Consider the following 21,724-nt stretch of genomic DNA (forward strand, 5'->3'; position numbering starts at 1 on the left):
CCCACCACCGCAAGCCAGTCCCGCCTCTCCTGGGACTCCGGACCCCACAGGGGCCAGTTCCCCCCACAGGCGCGGGGTGCCCTTCTGGGGGACCGGCAGTGTCTGAAGGCCCCCAGGGGCTCCCGCGCCCGAATGGGCCCTCCCCCGGGACTTTGTCTTCACACCAGCAAGCACCAGTTTCCAGAGGAAACTGGGTCAAAGCACCATCAACGGTGAAAGGAGCTCTAGGGTCAAGGTGCAGGACAGCATCTGAAGTCACCTGTCTTCTTAGCCTTTCAGGCTGCCCGAGAGCCAAGAAGAGCGGCATCCGGATAGCACAGAGCAAAGAGGACAAGGAGGACCAGGAGCCCATCAGGTGCGCGGGCCGGGCGGGGCCTGGCCGTGCAGGGGGCGGGGCGGGGCAGGGCCTGGCCTGCAGGGGGCGGGGCCGGGGCGGGGCCTGGCCATTCAGGGGCGGGGCAGGGGCGGGGACTGGCCATTCAGGGGTGGGGCAGGGGCGGGGCCTGGGGGCTGGGAGGGGCCAATGGCCGGGGGCGGGCAGGGGCGGGGCCTTGGAGGGGCCAATGGGCGGGGCCCGACCGTTCAGGGGCGGGGCTGGGGCAGGGCCAGGGTGGGCCCTGGGGGGGACCTGGGAGGGGCCAATGGGCGGGGGTGGGGGGGCAGCCTGACCGTGCAGGGGCGGGGCAGGGCGGGGCCGGGGCGGGGTCAGGAGGGGACAGTGGGAAGGGCCTGGCCGGCAGGGGTGGGGCCGAGGCGGGGCCTGGGCGGGGCCGGGGCGGGTCAGGCTTGGAGCGGCTGAGGGCGAGGTCACAGCTTCGAGAGCAGAACCATGCACACCTGCGCTCGACCAGAAGCACCCTCTGAGTGACAGAGGAGGTGACAGCCGATTTTCCATCCATCTGGGGTGTAAAACCAGTTACAAGGAACGTTCCTCTACCCCTCTCTGGGAGAAAGAGTTAATTGACTGGGTGTATTTACATGCACACTGAGCATATTTACATACACTGTCAGAGTCATGAGAGCGTATGAAGTTATTAACCACAACACCCAGCACACGGCTGAGTCTCCCGCTTATGCAAGGCGTTCCGCTGTTGGTCCTCTGCTTCTTGCTAAGGAGAATGGAGACCATCGCGGGTAGAAGGCCAGCCCCCCACCCTCTCCCTGCAGGCAATGGCCCTGAACCGCTTCCCAGTGAGCCTCAAAAACCTGTGATATAAATTCAATGCCACTTTCCTGAAATTTAAATCTCACTCAATGTCTTTGGAGAAAAGTTTTGATGAAAACAAACCAAAAAATTAAAATAAAACCTACCTGTGCCTGTGGCTTGGCTGTAAGTCCTCGGCTCTCTGCCGTAACCTGTGACAGAGGTTTCAGAAGCACTGCTTGATTAGCCGTTGCTGAACTTTAGCTTCAGTTGATGAGCTTCCCATTTATTACAAAAATATAAAAGTGCTCCTGGAGTACCTTGTAACTAAACCACCTCTGCTGCTCACACCCACCCCTGTCTGACTGGAGGGGAATCCTGTGGTCTAGAAAACCTGGCAAAACAAATAGGTGTTCTCTAGCTCCTGAGAAGAACACGGGTTTATAAAATAATCTTTTAAAAATAATCCCCAAATTTCCCATTGAGTTTGCACATCTCCTGCTGAAGGCTGAGACCCTGTCTCAAAGCGGTGCCTCTCAGACAGACACCTGCACCCCAGCTGCTCCAACAAACGAGTTCTTTTCCTCTCGCGGTGTGGGCATCCCTCCCCAAGCCGGGTCGCTCTGCTCCAGGAAAGCTTCTTGCACATTCCCTGGACCAGTTAGTTTCCGGGAGGGTGAACTACTTCACGGCTCCACTAGGTGGTGCCTTTGAGTGGTCTTGTTTTGTTTTGGTGTTTTTAATCCCACTGGAACCGGAGTAGAAGATCCTGGGTTCTCCTTCGTGTCAGGTTACTTTGACTTGGCTGCGCGGCCACCGGGCACCTGGGGGCGAGACAATCAAGTGCCCCCTCTGCCCCCAGGTGCCCGGTGCCCGGGTGTGATGGCCAGGGCCACATCACCGGCAAGTACGCCTCGCACCGCAGCGCGTCCGGGTGTCCCCTGGCGGCCAAGAGGCAGAAGGACGGCTACCTCAACGGCTCCCAGTTCTCCTGGAAGTCGGTCAAGACGGAGGGCATGTCCTGCCCCACGCCCGGCTGCGACGGCTCGGGGCACGTCAGCGGCAGCTTCCTCACCCACCGCAGGTGAGCGCACCTCCCCGCCACACCCGCGCCCCAGCCTGGGGGGGAGAGGACTGAGAACCCACACCAGCTCCCAGCGAGCCCAGGCGCGGGGAAAGAAGCAAGCTCAGACGCATTTCGCAAAGCACACACTCATCCCACCACATCAGTGGATACGGAGAGGCTTCCCAATGCCTCTGACTGGGATCCACAGAGACAGGCTGTCCTTTCACACACGCACACACACTCACAAGAGCATCTGTGGGTTTAATTATTCGTTTTGGCTGAATATGGCAAACAGGTCCCACTCGAGGACAAGATGGCACATGGTTACAGGAGCCTCATCACATACATCAGAAAACCTCCAAAAAAACCAATCACCCTCCCCCATTTGCTTAATTTAAAAATATCTGTATATACAATTACAGTGACTCAGAAGAGGCAAGTGGCCCCCTGTAGGCATCAGGATGAATGACTGATGCGGACACATCTCAGCCATCCCCAGCTTTCTGGGAGCCAGGCAGGAGACACAGCACCTCACGTGTGACACAAACCCACGGGGTCTTGTGAGCTCTCCCACCTCAAAACCCGGGCACCTCGCCTCCGACTGCAAAACCACATCAAACACAGAATAAGCCAAAAGGAATGGCACGCAGCAATGAGCCCTAACGCTCTTTAGGAAGTTTGGTTTTTACCGCAGAGAAGTTCCTGCTCAGTTAGAAACGCACGGGACAAAAGAGACACGTGAGTGTCTTTCCCTGCCTCTCCCCAAGGCGGGGCGGGGAGTTCCCGCATCTCCTTCAGAAAGCGCCCTTGAACAGACAGGCACAGAGGCCCCCAGCCCACACCACATGCTGGCTTCTTCCTTTGGGTAGAAACAGATCGCAGTGCTCCATGTCTGTGTGTGGGGTGGGGCCAGTCCTGCACCAGGACACCCAGCCAGGCTGGCCACAGAGTGCGCTCGGCGGGACGAACGTCTCACTCCGCTCAGAGCCGCCCCGCTTCCCAGAGGGAGGGCTTGGCCTGCACGCCCAAACTCCACTCTAGACGGGGTGTTACCCAGGAGGACTCCCTCTGCTGACATCTGTGCATCCTTGTGTCAGGTGTCTTCAGGGCACAGTCCCAGAGGCAGAAATGCTAGTTTTCAGATGTTGATCAGTTCAGTTCAGTTCAGTTCACTTCAGTCGCTCAGTCGTGTCCGACTCTTTGCCACCCCATGAATCACAGCACGCCAGGCCTCCCTGTCCATCACCAACTCCCGGAGTTCACTCAAACTCATGTCCATCGAGTCGGTGATGCCATCCAGCCATCTCATTCTCTGTCTTCCCCGTCTTCTCCCACCCCCAATAGGAAGTGCCAAAATGCCCTCCCAAAAGTGCCTGCTTCCTTCAGTCTTTGGCAATCAAAAATATTTTTTAAAAAATCTTAAATCCTGCCTACATGATCTATGGGTAAGGGTCACAGATAAGTCATAATCAGACACGGATGAAAGCAAGCTCCACTTCTCTGATGACATATAAGCACTCGGGTACCTGGAGAAGGGCATGGCAACCCACTTCAGTGTTCCTGCCTGGAGAATCCCATGGACAGAGGAGCCTAGCGGGCTATAGTCCATAGGGTGGCAAAGAGTTGGACACAACTGAGCAACTTAACTCACACACACCCTCGGGTACCAGAACCACCACGGGAAGACAGACACGAATGTAACCGTCATTGGTGCTGTTTCCAAGCCTCCGACTGAACTGTTGCCCGAGAATCAGAAGAGGCTTCGTGGGGAGCCGCCCAGCAGTGTGCATCCCCAACAGGCTGGTCACTCAGTGCCCCCTCGGGGCCTGTGGGGCGGACCCCGGCCCCTGACACTGAGGCGCCCCCACCAGGCGGGACCCTGGGCCCCTCCGCGCGCCCCCAACACCGGCTTACCGTCCGGCGGGACACTCAGGTGCCCGGACCCAGCAGTCGCATAAAGACGCCCAGGCTCTCCTGGTTTCTAGCCTTCCCCGTCTCTTTTCCCCTAACCGACACTCCTCCACACGGTCTCTGGCCAGGAGGGGGCTTTGATTCATAGACACCCCTGTCTTGGAGCGGGAGGGAATCTTGGGGCAGGTCTAGTGAAGACAGACCCGTGACTGTGCTTCCGCAGAATCTCTGCGTCCAGAATCCCCGTGATGCACCCTCGGGTCTGCAGACAGCTCACCCAGCTCACCCAGGTGCCAGGAGGAGACCCTGAGTCCAGGGCAGGATCGATCAGCCCACCCCACCTAGCACTGGGGACAGATCTGTGGTCCTGGCGGCTCCACAGTAAGACAGAGCCGGGGGGCGGAGCCACTGAGGGCGGAGCCTGTGGAGGCAGAGCCTCAATATCAGAGGCAACTCCACGGTGGGCGGGGCCTCTGCTTGTGGTGGGCGGGGCCGCAGGGGGCGGAGCCTCAGTCTCAGAGGCCTCTCCACGGTGGGCGGGACCCTGCTTGTGGTGGGCGGGGCCGCAGGGGGCGGAGCCTCAGTCTCAGAGGCCCCTCCACGGTGGGCGGGACCCTGCTTGTGGTGGGCGGGGCCGCAGGGGGCGGAGCCTCAGTCTCAGAGGCCCCTCCACGGTGGGCGGGACCCTGCTTGTGGTGGGCGGGGCCGCAGGGGGCGGAGCCTCAGTCTCAGAGGCCCTTCCACGGTGGGCGGGGCCCTGCTTGTGGTGGGCGGGGCCACGGGCGGAGCCTCCGCATCCCAGAAGCCTCTCCACGGTGGGCGGGGCCCTGCTTGTGGTGAGCGGGGCCGCAGGGGGCGGAGCCTCAGTCTCAGAGGCCCCTCCACGGTGGGCGGGACCCTGCTTGTGGTGGGCGGGGCCGCTGGGGGCGGAGCCTCAGTCTCAGAGGCCCCTCCACGGTGGGCGGGACCCTGCTTGTGGTGGGCGGGGCCGCAGGGGCGGAGCCTCAGTCTCAGAGGCCCCTCCACGGTGGGCGGGACCCTGCTTGTGGTGGGCGGGGCCGCAGGGGGCGGAGCCTCAGTCTCAGAGGCCCCTCCACGGTGGGCGGGGCCCTGCTTGTGGTGGGCGGAGCCGCGCGGAGATTTAGGTGCTTCATTTCTCCGTTAGCTCACTCGGAGGTCTGACCCGCTATGTCTGCCCTCTCTGAGGAGGGAAGGGACGTGGATGCTGCGTGGAGAGTGGTGAGAAACCCCAGGTGGCAGGTGGCGGGTACTCTCCTTCTGGATATAAATGTGTCTTGGGGGACAGGGTGCAGGGGGTTAGGGGGTGAACAGGACCCTGGGAGAGCTGACCTGCACTTTTTAAATTGTGGTAAAAAGCACATAACATGACGTTTACCGTCCTACCCACTCTTAAGTGTCCCGTTCGCGAGCGATAAGTAGAGTCTCACTGTTGTGCAGGCACGTTCACCCCCAGAGCCCTCACCTCCAGAGGGAAACCCTGTGCCCACTGGATGCGTTCTCCAGCCCCGCCGGCCCCTGGCACCGCCGTCTAGCCAGTTGGACTCTCTGGTCCTCACCTAGGAGGAATCACAGGCTGTCTGTCCCGGGATCCTTTATCAGCACAGCTCCCAGGTCCCTCCACATTATAGTCTATCAGATCACCTTCCTTTTGAAGGCTGAATCGTGTCCTGTCGCACGTTGGCCTGCAGCTTTCAGCTGTTGAACGAGTTTTCATCTGTTTTATTGTATAGATGAAACGTTCCCTGGCGGTGTGAGAACCGCAGTCCTGGCTGGCGCACAGCTGAGGCACAAACACGGGCTTAGCAGAGGGTCCTGATGCCCCCCCCCCGAAGTCCCTGCGCCCGGCCGACTGTCTGGAACCCACTGGCAGTTCTGCAGACTTTGGAGGCCTGGGTGTGGACAGGCATCCCAGAAAGACACAGGTAGTGGCTTGAGATTCAAGCTGTTTATACAGCCCACATGCCACAATAGCACAGCAGCTTTCAGAGTTGGAAGAGTAGACAGAGACAGAAATTCCTGTTTGGTGCTTTCTTCCCCCCAAGCCATGACCACCCAGTGAGATGATGAAGGGCCACTTTCTCAGGTGCCGTAGACGAACGGGGGACACCTGCCCTGGCTTGCGGGCCCCAGGATACCCACTTGCCCCGCTTTCCTCTTCAAGGAGGTGACCACACCAACACGCCCCCTGAGTGCCCATGCGCCCATTTGCTGTGAAATCGTTTCCATTCATTTCTTCCGTATAAGAATGTGGGGGACCTCCTCCTTCCCCTTGCTCCTCAGCAGAGCTTCTGTGAAGCTCTGGGAAGTGCTCACTCCATCGTTAGGGCTGGCTGAGTCAAAAGCTGCAGCTGAGGTGAGCAACAAGACCTGGGAGTAGCTGTAGCCACTCAGGAGCAAGGGAGGGCGTTCTTGGAAGGGGCAGCTGGATGTGAGCTCTATCTGAAGGAAGGAAACCAGGCAATGGAAAGAATTAAAGGCATAGGGCAGTCACAGGGACCTGATGGGCCAGATCTTGAGATGCAGACTGATGGAGGCACCAGGATCTCACCAGACACGTGACGAGGTACCTGGAGTGGTTCCAGGTCAGATTCCAGGATCAGGGTCAGAGGTGTCAGGGGAAGGGCGGGAGAGAGGACACTCTGGCAGGGTCTCACCTGCCTCCGGCAGGGGTGGGGGGTGGGCGATGGCTCAGCTGATTGCAAAGACCCCCCAGCCTGAGTGGGAGTGTCAGGACTATGAAAACTGTGGAGCCTCCTATGCAGGAGAGACACAGGCTGTGAGGGAGGGGGCTGGGGAGGGGGTTTCTGCAACTGTGGAGCCACTGCTCTGTGTGTGAGTGTGCTGGCCATACTGTGCTCTCACCTCAGTCTCATTACGCTTTACATAGAGTAGGGAGATTCTCCAAAATTAGAGCCACAGCTCTAATCCTAACAAATAAATAAGTGATCTTAGAAGTAAGTCGTCTCTAACTGGGCTTCATCTAAATAACGTTTAAAAATTACCTCCCAGACCTTCTTAAACCTCTTCCCACCTGGACCACATGACATAGTTCATTTGTTTTCAGTTCCTCTACAGTCCTTTATAAATGGAGAGATTGCCTTTTTTAGGATATTTATTGTGCTTGATGTTTCCCAAGAGAATTGTGGTAAAAATGTCACCATAGTGAGTGACTACTATGAGTTACTTTTGTAATCAACCTTCTCCTTTAGTGTAAATATGAGCTGGATATGCAGCCTTAACGACCACTCCAAAGACTGGAGGTTCCTTTCTTGCTCACGGGACAGAACAGGATGTGGGGACAGCAGAGAGGGGCTCAGCTACCTTCAGCACCTTCTCCAAGGGTGGTCTTCATTCCACAGCCCAAGACGGAGAGAATGCAGAGGATCCCCCTGGGAGTCAGGGAACACGGATTACTTCCTTCTCACCCAATGGGTGGAACCCAGTCCATAGCATCACCTAGTGCAAGGGATGCTGGGAAGTGTAGTCTGCATGGGATGCTGGGAAATGTAGTCCACTTGGGATGCTTGTGAGTCCAAGGAGAAGAGAGACTTTGTGCACCTGCCTTTCTGAGATGTGGAAAAGCCGGAGTTGTTTTTACCAAAATCTATGTCAACAAGCAACCACAGCTCCCTGAGGTCTGCATAGTTCCATTTCAGAGATGCGAGTAAGGAGAAAGCTGGACAACCAAGGACTGTCTGGGCGCTTTGTCCGTGGACCACTGGCATCTCAGTCTGGCTGTCTGTACATCTGCAAGACCAAGGCCAAAGCTGCCACAGGGCAGGTACGAAGGAAGCCTGGTGCCATGGGATGGACCCCAGGGAGAGGGAGTGAAGAGGGCAGACCTCTCCCGGCCCAGCCGTCCCACCAGGAGGAGTGCCCACTGCCCTTGGCCTCTGCGGACAGGTCGCTGTCTGCCCAGGAGTGTGGAGGTGGGCTGAGACCATGGCCAAATTCGCCCAAGCCCCATGTGTGGACAGCGGACACTGAAGCAGCCCCAAGTTTCCTGACTCGAGACTGGCTGGCGGTAAATCTGGACTCCACAGCCTCGCAGCCCTGGGCACTGGTCGGGCTGCAGCCCTGCACCTGCTCCTACTGAGCGCTTGTCCAGCCCCTGGACACTCGCCTCTCCCCAGGGCCATCACACACCCCTTCCCGCCTTCTCCAAACCTCGGCTCCCACTGCCTGCTGGCAGCGGGGTGAAGGGAATGGAAGGCGTGGCAGGGGCTCCAGCCCAGCTGGTAGTTTTCTATTTGAGGAAAGGATGTTGAGAGGAGACGCCTCTATTCTGGCTTCTCTGAGATCTGCAGGAGGTGAGGAGGGAGGAGGGTCCCAGGCCTCCGGAGGAGGAGACGCTGCAGGGGTGGAGATTGTCTCCCTGGGGCAGACCCCGTGCCGACTCACCGTGCCTGCGGTGCTTCTCTGGGGGAACCAGCCAGGCTCCCGTTTCACACTGTAATCAGAGTCTGCCTCCTTGAGAGGAGAGAAGGAAGCCATCGGGCCCCGTCCTCCGGGGCAGGCCTCACACTGGGCACCTCGGCCCCTGTCCACCCACCTTGCGCTGACCGCTGCCCCTGCAAGCTCCTCAGATGTATGGACTCTTTTACTCCAACCTCCACATTTCAGTATGTGCCAGAAAGCACTAAGGAGGGAAAAACTCAGATCCAACATCTGTTCCAAACCACTAATCCCACAGGGCCCGTGAATGTTAGCAGCTGGGTCACAGCGCCGGCCTCCTGGGCCCAAGACCACATGGGCTGGGGGCAGGCTCCTGGGGAGATGACGCCATGCTTGATGTTTTCAGACTTTCTCCTCCTGAAGAGTGTGCGCGTCCATCCATCCACTGCTGCTCCGTTTGCAGGTCCGGGGTCACCAGACGTGCAAGGCTGCTGGGCCCCTGGCTGATGCTCAGCCACCACAACGCAGCAGCTGAGGTTCACCATTGTTTGGTTTGAGTTAATGCAAGTTTCCCTGTGCACAGCGCACAGGTGGGGGGCTTCCACCTTGGATAGCACAGGGCTGAGCAGCATCCGGGATGCCCTGCAGGCCCCATCCGAACCCCAGGTCCCTTCCTGAAGCTCCGTGGCCCTGAGTCCTTCAGGGTCACCCTCTGCTGCCCTCAGCACCTGCCTGCTGGGTCTCCACTCTGGGAAGGCACCCTGAGCAGCCCTCATGGGCAGCCAGGAGCCCAGCTGGCTGAGGACACCCCCTGCCCAGGCCCCGCGTGCCCCTCCTGCAGCACCTCGGCCCTAAGTCCTCCGTGTTGGGGGCCCCCTGCACTCCCACCAGCTCCCCCAGATGCGCCAGTGCCCCTGAGCTCATGGCAAGAAAAAAACCACACTCACAGAACAGTTATGCTCATATCCGAAAACAGAAATAGCATGGGAAAATGGGAAATGTGGGTGAGGAGCCCAGAACTGATGAACAGATATGATGGTGTCAGTTTCCCTCGCTGCCTGACACACACTGCAACCTACTGCGTTACAGTGTTAAAGCAACAGGGTTTGTCTTCTCGGTGTCAAAGGCCAGAGGTCACGACCCAGGCGGCCTGCGGGTGCGGAGGGCAGTTTGGGGCACCACCTCATCTCTGCCCTTTGTCACACGTCCTTCCTCTGTGTCTGGGTCCAAACACCCCTCTTTTCCCTCATGAGGTCACAGGACAAGCCCCCCCAGCCCTCCAGCACCACGTCACCTTGACTCAAGGGTGCCTCACAGGCCCAGTTTCCCACTGCGTCCTGTTGGTTCTGGACTCAGGGCATCAGCGTCCTCTGGGGACACGACAACCCACAGCGATGATTTATATCAGACTGATCCCTGAGCTTCCGGGAGACGAGCATCCAGGCCTCCCTGCAGGGGGCACCAGCCATGCTCTCATAAACAAACATCAATCTCGCCCACACCAGAGGGGCACTTGCCCAAGAGAAGAACACTGGAGCCCCTTCCTTAGCAGCATGGTCCCCACGCTGCCAGGAAAAGCACACCTGACCCTCCGAAGGCCATCCCTGTGGGCAGTCTGACTGCACACCTGCCCTCAGGCTCCACGGTAACTCCGGGCAAACAGTGGGTCAGAATGGCATGATACATCAGTCCTTTCCAGGAGTGTGTGCAAGTCCCTCAATTCCCCATCCTTGGAGAGAAGACCCCAGCAATCCTGTTATACCTGCTGCCCAGGCCCCCAGACCCACACAAACAGCTAATTCCCCCGTGATGCCATCAAAATGCATGGGGGGAGGGGCACCAGGCAGGGGAAATACGGTGATTGCAGAGCCTGCCACTCTCCCGTCTTGCCCACAGCCCCCGTGAGTGGGAGACCCCAACTGCCCCAAGGCCCAGGTGTCTGGGAGCAGAGCCTGCTGTTCCAACACTGCCCTCTCTCCAAGGCTCAGGGCACACATCTGGCACCAAATGGTTTGGGAGAAACTCAAGAATATTTGGGGGACAAAACTCCAGATCTGCCTCATGGACTGAGAAAGGACTGCAAGGACGGCCCTTCACACTGAAATGGGAGCAGATCAGACACGTAGGGAGGCAGGTCTTCTCTGGGGTCAGAGGACACCCTGTGCCCCCAGCACCCGCCCTGAGGTCCCAGGAAGCCAATGCAAAGCTGGCTACTCGGCGGGTGACACACGCCCTTGTTGTTAATGCTGGGCCCTCTTGTCAGCCTGCAGTGCCGCGCTCCCATCCCCCAGGTGCACTGGTGATACGGCCCCAGAGTCACCTCATAAAAGCGGCGTTAGCGTGGGAATCCGTGCGCTGTGCAGGGAGGTGTGGTGTCCTTACGAGGATTTTAGCAGCGACGGTGAAATCACAAACAGTGACACAAACGGCACCAGAACTGCAAACCCGCATTTCCCGGGACAGAGATTGAGTCAGGGCCTTTCACCAGGCCAGGGTCCGTGGTTCCTGATTCCCAGCCACTCTGGGCCGTGAGCAAACCTCGGAGCAATACAAGCCCACTGCCCTGTGTCTCTCTAGCCACCACCCCACCCTGGGAATTGTATGTTCTGAGCTATTTTCATGGCAAAAGGAGTGCCTCTGGTGGGCGGGGTGGCGGGGGGTGGACTGGGGGCTGTTCCGTTGCTCAGTCGTGTCAGGTTCTTTGCAACCCTGCAGACTGCAGCACAGCGGGGACTGGGACAAGCCCCCATCCCCTCCACCCCCTCTGAAGCCCTGGCAGTGTTTGCCCAGAGCCCTCCCTGGAGTTCCTGGAGGAGCCCCAGTCTGGGGCCCAAGTGCGGGCCCTGGGGCAGAGACCAGTTAACTCCTTGCTGCTGGGAATCTGGATCCTGGACATTTCAGGGCCCCTCCAGGAGAAGTCTGTCTTTCATCAGCGATGTCTCCATAAGGGCTGCTGGGTCTCCCCCGGCCAGGACTCCACCCCCATCGCACTGTGACCCCCAGAGTCTCCCCAGAGGACTCCACCCCAATCGCACTGAGACCCCCAGAGTCTCTCCAGCAGGACCCGCCGCATGAACTTGACCCTGAGATCCCTGGACCAGATGGGACTCTGGCACCCGGTGAGGTTGGCGCGAGTGGCCGCTAGATGGCACTGCGCCCTTGCTGGGGACCCGGCCACCCAAAACCCAAGCTGAGGCTGCCTACCCAGGGCACTTCCAAATTTGAGCCGTGCTGGGATGCAGTCACAGGATCGGAATGGGAGCAGCACAGAGCGGGCTTGTGTGCACAAAACACATCCATCTCTGGGCCTCTGTCTCCTAATTTAGTTCCCAGCTCCGGCTGCAGGGCACTGTTTGTCACTTCCGGCCGGCGGTTCAGTTAACTGGAAGCTGGGAGAAACCACTGAGGACTGCAGTCTGATTCTGACGCTCCGCGTGGGTCCAGGAATCCCTGCGTGAGCCTGTTTGCAGGTCATCCTGCTGCTGGGCACCATCTGCCTGCTGACGGACGCCTGGGGACACCGAGCCCCTCCCTGGCCTCTGTGTGGCTGGGCCACCTCCTCCTTTCTGTCCACCCTTGTTCTGTCCATCCCTCCCTCTGACCACTCGGTGTTCGGGTGGGAGGGTCGCGGTGGACAGTCACCCTCAGGTCACAGCTTGCAATCCACGAGCATCCTGGAGCCCCTGCCCGAGGACATGCTGGCCTCCAATCAATGGGCCTGGAGCTGACGGCCCCAGGGGTGCCAAGAGGAAGCAACATGTTTGCCCTGCCACCCCTTCCTCTGTGGATCTAGAAGGTTCCTGAGAGAGTCTGGGGCCCAGCGAGGTTCCTGGAGAAGCAGCGGGTGGGACAGTCACCCGGCCTCCGGGGGAGAACCCTACACAGTCATCAGAGACAAGTGTCCCCTCGAATCCACAACTGGGAACTTCCTTATCATGTGAAGACCTGTCCCCCACCAAACACCTGCCGAAAGCACATCGGGAAAGTGTTAGAGAGGTGTCAGAGGAGGCCTTCTGGAGGCTCACTGAGCCAAGGCAGAGGTGCTGTCTAGTGACTGTGCTCTGCCCCTGGGTGGGGTGGGTCCTCAGCACGGACCCAGAAAGTAAGGAACGGGGAGAGGCGTCCTGCAGAGACACAGCTCAGACCCGGGGCCCAGCCCAGGGTGCAGAGTACACAGGGGACCTGGGCACGCGCTTGAGGAGGCATCCAGGTGTCAGGGATGGTCAGGGAGTCCACAGCTGTTTATACCGCGCGGCTGGGAGGCGGACCCCGAACTTCTCCCAGTAACCATGGGGAGGGGCTGCTGAGCCAGCGTGTGAGTCTGGGGGCTCCTCACTGCACCTTTAACTTCGGTACGTTTTGCGTCCAACCCTTGTGCGGGCTTGAGACTTTCCTTAAGGAAGTTTTTAAAGAAGGGGTTCCTCCGTAAGAGTCCCGGAAACCCTCAAAGGCGGACACGGCCTGAAGGGGCTGGTCTCGCTCCCCTGAGCCTGGCGGCCAGACCTCAGCCCGGCCACGCTGCGGCCCTGGGCTCCGGGTCAGCCCTAGCTCCGTGGACCCCGCCGCACCTGTCCGCGTCCTGGCTGGTGTCCCCTCTGCCAGGCGGGGCCCCCAGCGCATGGGGTCCCCCAGCGCATGACTCACGCCGTCTCCTGTCTCGCCCCCAGCTTGTCGGGATGCCCGCGGGCCACGTCCGCCATGAAGAAGGCGAAGCTGTCGGGAGAGCAGATGCTGACCATCCGGCAACGGGCCAGCAATGGTAACGGCGCCCCCACCCCACCCCCGCCTCGTGCAGGGGGGCTCTGGTCATTCCCGCCTGCCCAGAGCCAGTCCACAGGGGGAGGCCTCCCGGGGAGCTGAGTCGGGGTCCCCCGGCCACATGCAGCCCGCCCCCACCCCACTGTCCTCTGGGGCCTAACCTTGCGTCTGTCTGTCCGTCCACACAGTCCTCCAGATGCTCTCCTGCAGGGACACAGAGGGGCAAGCGGGAAGCCCCGGGCACATGCCAGGGCACCAGTCCAGTCCAGTCTGTCCTCGCGGCCCCCAGACTCCACAGCAGTGAATTCGCCTGCAGAACACTCCAGGCTGTGTTCTGACCCCCGGTCAGCCCTCCGGGTGCTTCCAGGCCCCGGGGCAGGGGCGGGGGGCCCGGTCAGTTTTTCGCGGGCACCGTCTCGGCCTCCTCCCACAGGGGCTCCCGAATCGGGGCCCTCTTCCCGCGCGGGCCCTGACGCTGTGCGTTTCCAGTGTGTGTGTTGTCCTGTTGGAGACATCACAGTTTAGGAGGCACCAGGGCAGGGCTGCGGTGCCGTCTGGTGTCCTGGGCACAAGGAGGCCGTGACAGGCCTTGGGGAGAAAGCATGAGACCAGCTCCGTCTTAGGGCTGCTGGCCGAGAGTCCAGTGTCAATGGATGAGCACATGCGTTAAACAAGGACGTGTTTGCAGCAAACACATGGACGGACGCGCGAACCACAGCATGGTCGCCAAGGCTCGAGGGGGGTGACCACGCGTGTCCCCGAGAAGGGCAGTCCTTGGTCACTGGTGCAGTGTTTGTGTGTGTCCCCGGGCGCTGAGGTTCTGTGCTCACTGGTGAACAGAACTCAGCGCAACTGTGATCGGGCGTTAGCAAAGTGACCCCTGAGAGCCTCCCCTTCCAGACACCTCGGGGGGATGCTGGGGAGCGGGGCTCAGGCTGAGCAGGTTTTTTGTGAAAGTCGTGGATCCAGGTTCTGGGCGAGGCGCCTCCCTAACTCCGTGTCTCCAAAGGTGCGGCCGCCCCGGGCTAGAGGACTGGGCGCCGTCACGGGAGTCCGGCCCCAGGACTGGGAGGGGTTGGAGCCTGGCCCCGCCCCCCGCTCCCTGGGCTGGGGTCCAGGCAGACAGGGCCCGGCCCTGCCATGCGCTGGCCTGCTGGGGCGGGGAGCCCTCGCCGCTGTCTGGATGCTGCCGTCGCTCACCGTACGCTCGTTTTCGGTCCTGAGGACGGCTCGAGGGCCACAGAGACAACAGTCCTCAACACGGGCCCCACCCCCTCCAGGAAGGCAGCCAGGGCCACGACGCCCCACCTGCAGTCTTGGTCCCATGAGCCCCACGTCTGTCCAAGGCGGCCGGGGGCTCGAGACGCAGGACCAGTTGGGCAGGAGCCTTCAGACCAGTCCACCAACCTGAGGAGCCGGTCTAGAGACTCCAAGGTCACCAACATTCCGTCTCACTCAAGGGGCGCATTGCCCCGAGGAAAGCCATATCCACTGAGCTCTCTCCGAAATGTTTAGCACATCTCACCTGCAAACAAGCAGGGAGCTAAAGCAACAATTCTGCAAACTGACGTGAGCCCGCGCCAGCTTCTGACTCCAGACAGATGGAGCGGTGCAGACCCAGCAAGAAGTGGTGCGAGCAGGTCTGCAAACTGGAGGAGGAGCCTTCCACCGGGAGGGCAGCCGGAGCACGGGGAGGCCCCGGCTGGCGTCTCTCCCCTGTGGGACATCTCACCCTCAGAATCCTCCTTCCGTGTCGGCCAAGCACAGCTGGAAACCAGAAAGGGCAGGCGCCACACTGGCCAGGAGCCCCGGCTTCATCTGGCTGGATGCCCGACTCCAGGCCCAGCCCAGGTCAGCGGGGTCTCCCTCGGGGGTCGCCATCGGCTCATCTCTGCATCTGAGCTCAGCTCCGTGACTCCAGGTTTCGGAATGTGTCTTCCTGCTGTAGGTTCTTGCCCACAGACGAGGACCCTGGGAGCCCAGGTCACCTGGAGAGGAGGCCCCAGAGTCAGGTCAAACCCAGGTCTCCCCAAGTCCAGTCCGTGCCGAGCCCGGCCTGACGGTCCCCTCGCTCCACACCTGTCAGGGCACATTTTCTGCCTGGACCAGAGGCATTTCTTACTGAACCCAGAGCTGAACATGTCTCTCTGCGGATGGCCTCATCCCTGTGTGTCTGACCCAAGGGCAGGACTCGGGAGATTCGCTCCTCTCTCTGGGGGGCTGGGGGTCAGTGGTCACGGCCCGCGTCAGCCACGCCTGCCCTCCGCAGTCGAAGGTGTGGCCCCCGCGGTGTGTGAGGCAGAGGCCACCTCTCACTCTTCTCTGGAGCGTCCGGAGGGTACGCCTTGCCCCAGTTCACTCACTCTCCATGACGCCCTGTCCTCTTACGGTCCTGGAGCACCGCGGCCAGGCCCGCCTGAAGCCCTGGGCTGACTCGGGCTGGCAGCTCTGGTCCTGAGTCCGGGCCTTCTCCTCCAGGCATTTATCAGAATGGGAAGGAGCATGCCTGAAGGTCCCGAAGCCTCTTTCCGGTTCTAAAATCCAGTGTTCTCTCTTTTTCTTTCTGAAGTTTAGAGAAGAGCCTACTCTGGCCTCTTCCCCCAAAGACCTTCATTATTCTGAGTGTCCCCCGAGTGACCCCCTATTGTCTCTGAGCAGCTGGGGCCCTGCACAGCTATCAGGGTCTCCTCTGGGAACCCCGCACACGTTCACTGCAGGCCTGTGAGCCTCCCTCCCCGGAGCCAGGAGGCAGGGACCTTGGGACTTTGGTTTTTCTGCTGTTTGTGTGTGGTTTTGGTTTTTGGTTTTGGTCAAGCGTTCAGGAGAGAAGGTGGAGAAGGGAATGGCAACCCACTCCAGCATTCCTGCCTGGAGAATCCCATGGACAGAGGAGCCTGGCGGGCTACAGTCCGTGGGGCCACAGAGTCGGACACGACTGAGCAACGAGCACACAATCAGGAGAGAAGGAAATGAAAGAACGCCCCCCACCCCGCTCCCCTCTTGTCAGGTGCTGAGCTGAGGGAAGGGCCCCTCCCCTGCCTGCAGCTCTGTCCAGGGATTTTGAGCACCAAATCATTTATAGCCCCAACGACCCGAGCCCGGGTCCTGACGTTCTCCACTGCCTAGAAGGAAAAGGAAACTCAGAGAGGTGAAGGCAGAAGCAAAGGCAAGCGACCTGTGAGGGAACCAAAGCCAGCTCACCGCCAGCCAGGGCCCCGCTCCACCCAGTAGGCCTGAGGGGACCTAGCCCTCTCTCCTCTCCGGGAGGGGGCCTCAAAGCTGGGCTCTCATGCCCTGGGCTCTGAGGGACGACCTGGGCTCTGAGGGTTCACCTGGGTCTTTCATAGGTGATCTGCGCTCTGAGGGGTGACCCAGGCTCTGAGGGGTAACCCGGTCTCTGAGGGGCAACCTGGACTCTGAGGGGCGACCTGGGCTCTGAGGGGCAACCTGGACTCTGAGGGGCGACCTGGGCTCTGAGGGGCGAGCTGGACTCTCAGGGGCGACCTGGGCTCTGAGGGGTGACCTGGGCTTTGAGGGGCGACCTGGGGCTCTGAGGGGCGACCTGGACAACCTGGGCTCTGAGGGGCGACCTGGGCTCTGAGGGGTGACCTGGGCTCTGAGGGGCGACCTGGGGCTCTGAGGGGCGACCTGGGCTCTGAGGGGCGACCTGGACTCTGAGGGGTGACCCAGGCTCTGAGGGGTAACCCGGTCTCTGAGGGGCGACCCGAGCTCTAAGGGGCGACCTGGGGCTCTGAGGGGCAACCTGGACTCTGAGGGGCGACCTGGGCTCTGAAGGGTGACCTGGACTCTCAGGGGCGACCTAGGCTCTGAGGGGCGACCTGGGCTCTGAGGGGCGACCTGGACTCTCAGGGGCGACCTGGGCTCTGAGGGGCGACCTGGACTCTCAGGGGCAACCTGGGCTCTGAGGGGTGACCTGGGGCTCTGAGGGGCGACCTGGGCTCCAAGGGGTGACCTGGGCTCTCAGAGGCGACCTGCGCTCTCAGGGGCAACCTGGGCGACCTGGGGCTCTGAGGTGCGACCTGGGCTCTGAGGGGTGACCTGGGCTCTCAGGGTGACCTGGGCTCTGAGGGGTGACCTGGGGCTCTGAGGGGTGACCTGGGGCTCTGAGGGGTGACCTGGGCTCTGAGGGTGACCTGGGCTCTCAGGGGTGACCTGGGCTCTGAGGGTTCACCTGGGTCTTTCATAGGTGATCTGTGCTCTGAGGGGCGACCTGGGCTCTCAGGGTGACCTGGGCTCTCAGGGGTAACCTGGGGCTCTGAGGGGCGACCTGGGCTCTCAGGGGCGACCTGGGCTCTCAGGGTGACCTGGGCTCTCAGGGGTGACCTGGGGCTCTGAGGGCTGACCTGGGGCTCTTAGGGGTGACCGGGCTCTGAGGGTGACCTGGGCTCTTAGGGGTGACCTGGGCTCTGAGGGTTCACCTGGGTCTTTCATAGGTGATCTGCACTCTGAGGTGCGACCTGGGCTTTCAGGGTGACCTGGGGCTCTGAGGGGTGACCTGGGCTCTGAGGGATGACCTGGGGCTCTTGGGGGTGACCTGGGGCTCTGAGGGGTGACCTGGGGCTCTGAGGGGCGACCTGGACTCTCAGGGGCCACCTGGGCTCTGAGGGTTCACCTGGGTCTTTCATAGGTGATCTGTGCTCTGAGGGGCGACCCAGGCTCTGAGGGGTAACCCGGTCTCTGAGGGGCGACCCGAGCTCTAAGGGGCGACCTGGGGCTCTGAGGGGCAACCTGGACTCTGAGGGGCGACCTGGGCTCTGAGGGGTGACCTGGACTCTCAGGGGTGACCTGGGCTCTGAGGGGCGACCTGGGGCTCTGAGGGGCGACCTGGACAACCTGGGCTCTGAGGGGCGACCTGGGCTCTGAGGGGCGACCTGGGGCTCTGAGGGGTGACCTGGACAACCTGGGCTCTGAGGGGCGACCTGGGGCTCTGAGGGGCGACCTGGGCTCCGAGGGGTGACCTGGGCTCTCAGAGGCGATCTGTGCTCTCAGGGGCAACCTGGGCGACCTGGGCTCTGAGGTGCGACCTGGGCTCTGAGGGGCGACCTGGGCTCTCAGGGTGACCTGGGCTCTGAGGGTGACCTGGGCTCTCAGGGGCGACCTGGGCTCTCAGGGGCGACCTGGGGCTCTGAGGGGCGACCTGGGCTCTGAGGGGTGACCTGGGCTCTCAGGGTGACCTGGGGCTCTGAGGGGTGACCTGGGCTCTCAGGGGTGACCTGGGCTCTGAGGGTTCACCTGGGTCTTTCATAGGTGATCTGCACTCTGAGGGGCGACCTGGGCTCTCAGGGTGACCTGGGCTCTCAGGGGTGACCTGGGGCTCTGAGGGTGACCTGGGCTCTCAGGGGTGACCTGGGCTCTGAGGGTTCACCTGGGTCTTTCATAGGTGATCTGCGCTCTGAGGGGTGACCTGGGCTCTGAGGGTGACCTGGGGCTCTGAGGGGTGACCTGGGGCTCTGAGGGGTGACCTGGGCCTCTGAGGGGTGACCTGGGCTCTGAGGGTGACCTGGGCTCTGAGGGGCGACCTGGGCTCTGAGGGGCGACCTGGGGCTTTCAGGGGCGACCTGGGCTCTCAGGGTGACCTGGACTCTCAGGGGTGATCTGGGGCTCTGAGGGGTGACCTGGGGCTCTGAGGGGTGACCTGGACTCTCAGGGGCGACCTGGACTCTGAGGGTTCACCTGGGTCTTTCATAGGTGATCTGCGCTCTGAGGGGCAACCTGGGCTCTCAGGGTGACCTGGACTCTCAGGGTGACCTGGGGCTCTGAGGGGTGACCTGGGCTCTGAGGGGTGACCTGGGCTCTGAGGGGCGACCTGGGTTCTGAGGGTGACCTGGGCTCTGAGGGGTGACCTGGGGCTCTTAGGGGTGACCTGGGGCTCTTAGGGGTGACCTGGGCTCTGAGGGTGACTTGGGGTCACACCCTTGTGGGTGGCTTTGGGAACTTCATTACCAGACCCTCAAATTTCCCCTGACTCTCCGGAGTCCGGCAGAGAGAACCCACCGGTCATGGGCCTGCCCCTCCCCCTCCCCCAGTCCCCACTGTCGGCTAGGAAAGGACTCACCAGAACAGGAAGCCTGAATGCTGGGCTCCTGAGGGCGCGTCCTGGGAGGCAGAGGGCAGGGGACTTGGGGAGCAGGGCTGCGTTTCAGGAGACAGGGAGGCAGCCTGTGCTCCGCGGTGCCTCCACACAGCCGCCTGCCCTCCGGTCCATCCACCATCCACCCATCCACACGCCTACTAACCTCCTAGACCAAAATTAGAGGTACGAAGGTTGTCATGGGGGCCCAGGCTAATGTTTTTATTGGATTTAAAGTGATGACGACCTCCACTGGAAGGCTGATCTGATCTGCAAATTGTTTTGATAATGAAGCCTGATTTGCCACTTAATTTACACAGTATATTCTTTTCATAAATTAAACACTTGACCCAAGGCTTTGATGGAAATATATTGAAGATACTTTGCAACATACAATTTTCTAGAAATATATACATTTTTGACAACTGTTTAATGTCACAATAAAAAGCTTTAGGTGATAATTTTAGGACTTGTGAGGGAGAGGTGTGTCTTTTGTTAATTTTTTCATTCAAAGTATTGATGCCCACTGCACTAGAGCAATGCAATATTTTTCCTTTTAGCTATTTTAGCTATTCTTTTAGCTCCCATGACCGGTTCAGCCGGACAAAACCAGTTTGTGCTACTTTCCGGTCAGAGAAGAGACGTGCCTGCAGAGGCCTGGTGCTGGCAGGCTGCTGGGACAGCGGCATCTGACGCTTTCCTTTGGCCCTTGTTTGGCGAGTCTCGCTGAAGGTCAAGCATCTGACCTACAGTTGATTTCTTAGAGCCACTGTGTCTGCAAGCATTTGGGGTTTTGAGGGATTAAGGAGAGTAGTCGTCACCGGACTGGTAATTAGCAGATACGGATTCAGATTCCAGGTCTGTCGTGTTTGGAAAGCCGTCCTTAAACCCCAGACTGCTAACCCTCTCATCAGGGCAGCTCAGAAACACCTCCAGACTTCAGGACGTCTACTGGTCATGTGATCTCTGTCCCCGCGAAAATGCTGGTTTTCCATGAAAGTCAAACAAAACATGATAATTGATGGACGCTCTTTGATGAAAGTTCAAAGCAGTGAAATAGGCTCCTAAGATTTCATCTATATTCCAGAGAGACCACATTCTCATCTCATAACTTTATTAAAATTCTTCTAGTTCCCTTTTGCCAGAATCAAAGAAAGCCAAGACTCTTTCCTTGGGCTCCAAAATCACTGCAGATGGTGACTGCAGCCATGAAATTCCAAGACACTTGCTTCTTGAAAGAAAAGCTATGACCAACCTAGACAGCAGAGACATTATTTTGCAGACAAAGGTCCATCTAGTCAAACTATGGATTTTCCAGTGGTCATGTATGGATGTGAGAGTTGGACTGTGAAGAAAGCTGATCGCCGAAGAATTGATGCTTTTGAACTGTGGTGTTGGAGAAGACTCTTGAGAGTCCCTTGGACCACAAGGAGATCCAACCAGTCCATCCTGAAGGAAATCAGTCCTGGGTGTTCATTGGAAAGACTGATGTTGAAGCTGAAACTCCAATCCTTTGGCCACCTGATGCAAAGAACTGACTCACTGGAAAAGACCCTGGTGCTGGGAAAGATTGAAGGCAAGAGGAGAAGGGGGTGACAGAGGATGAGATGGTTGGATGGCATCACCGAATCAATGGACATGAGTTTGAGTAAACTCTGGGAATTGGTGAAGGACAGGGAAGCCTGGTGTGCTGCAGTCCATGGGGTCTCAAAGAATCGGACACGACTGAGCTACTGAACTGAGCCCCAAGACAAAAGTGCTGACACGCTGGGGTATCTCACAGGTTCTCTGTATATGAAGTACCATTGATGGAGCATCCTGACAAGCCAATCAAGGCAAGTTCAGTGGAAGCCCGAGGCATGCTAGTCTTCCTGCTGTTCCCTGGGTCTCGTAACAGCGCCGTGACCTTCAGACTTCCAGCCCCGAAGTGGATTGTTCCACTGACAGTCACACTCACACACTCACGACTCAAGGGAAACATGAATCTCAGATTGGATGCACGTAGGTGCATAGCGCATTTTTCATCCTTCCTATCATGCATTGTCCAAAACCTGGTCTCTTGATCAAGCAGCTCTGAGGGTCACAGAGGGCAGTTCCCTGGGACGAGCTCCACCAGCCTCGTGTACTGACCCTGGCATCAGGAACCTTCCTGACACGCAGTCATGTCTGCTCACTGACACTCGCGTGTTACATGCAAGGAAAAATCAGATGTTTTACTTACCATGTGAGAGAAGACTGCTCTCGTCTTTACCACGCATCCCCTTGAGCAGTGTGTCCTTACACCATGGAGAGGGTCAGAGCTGTTACCTAAGGGGCCTCGGGGAGACGTGCCCCCCAC

The 21,724-nt window shown here is 59.7% G+C and overlaps 1 protein-coding gene across 6 annotated transcripts in view; it reads left to right on the forward strand.

Moving 5' to 3' along the window:
* The window catches only part of MYT1L (myelin transcription factor 1 like), a 136,160-nt gene that overhangs the window by 106,014 nt on the left and 8,422 nt on the right, over positions 1 to 21,724 (forward strand). For all 6 annotated transcript variants that reach the window (XM_088837762.1, XM_088837763.1, XM_088837766.1 and 3 more), the window contains 3 exons: positions 272 to 355; positions 2,007 to 2,228; positions 13,205 to 13,296. In XM_088837762.1, the coding sequence (XP_088693888.1) occupies positions 272 to 355; positions 2,007 to 2,228; positions 13,205 to 13,296 (398 nt within the window). The remainder of the gene's footprint in view (positions 1 to 271; positions 356 to 2,006; positions 2,229 to 13,204; positions 13,297 to 21,724) is intronic.

Source organism: Moschus berezovskii, chromosome 7 (genome assembly GCF_049115385.1).
Source record: "Moschus berezovskii isolate FMDL1 chromosome 7, NW_MosBer_1.0, whole genome shotgun sequence".
NCBI lineage: Eukaryota > Metazoa > Chordata > Mammalia > Artiodactyla > Moschidae > Moschus > Moschus berezovskii.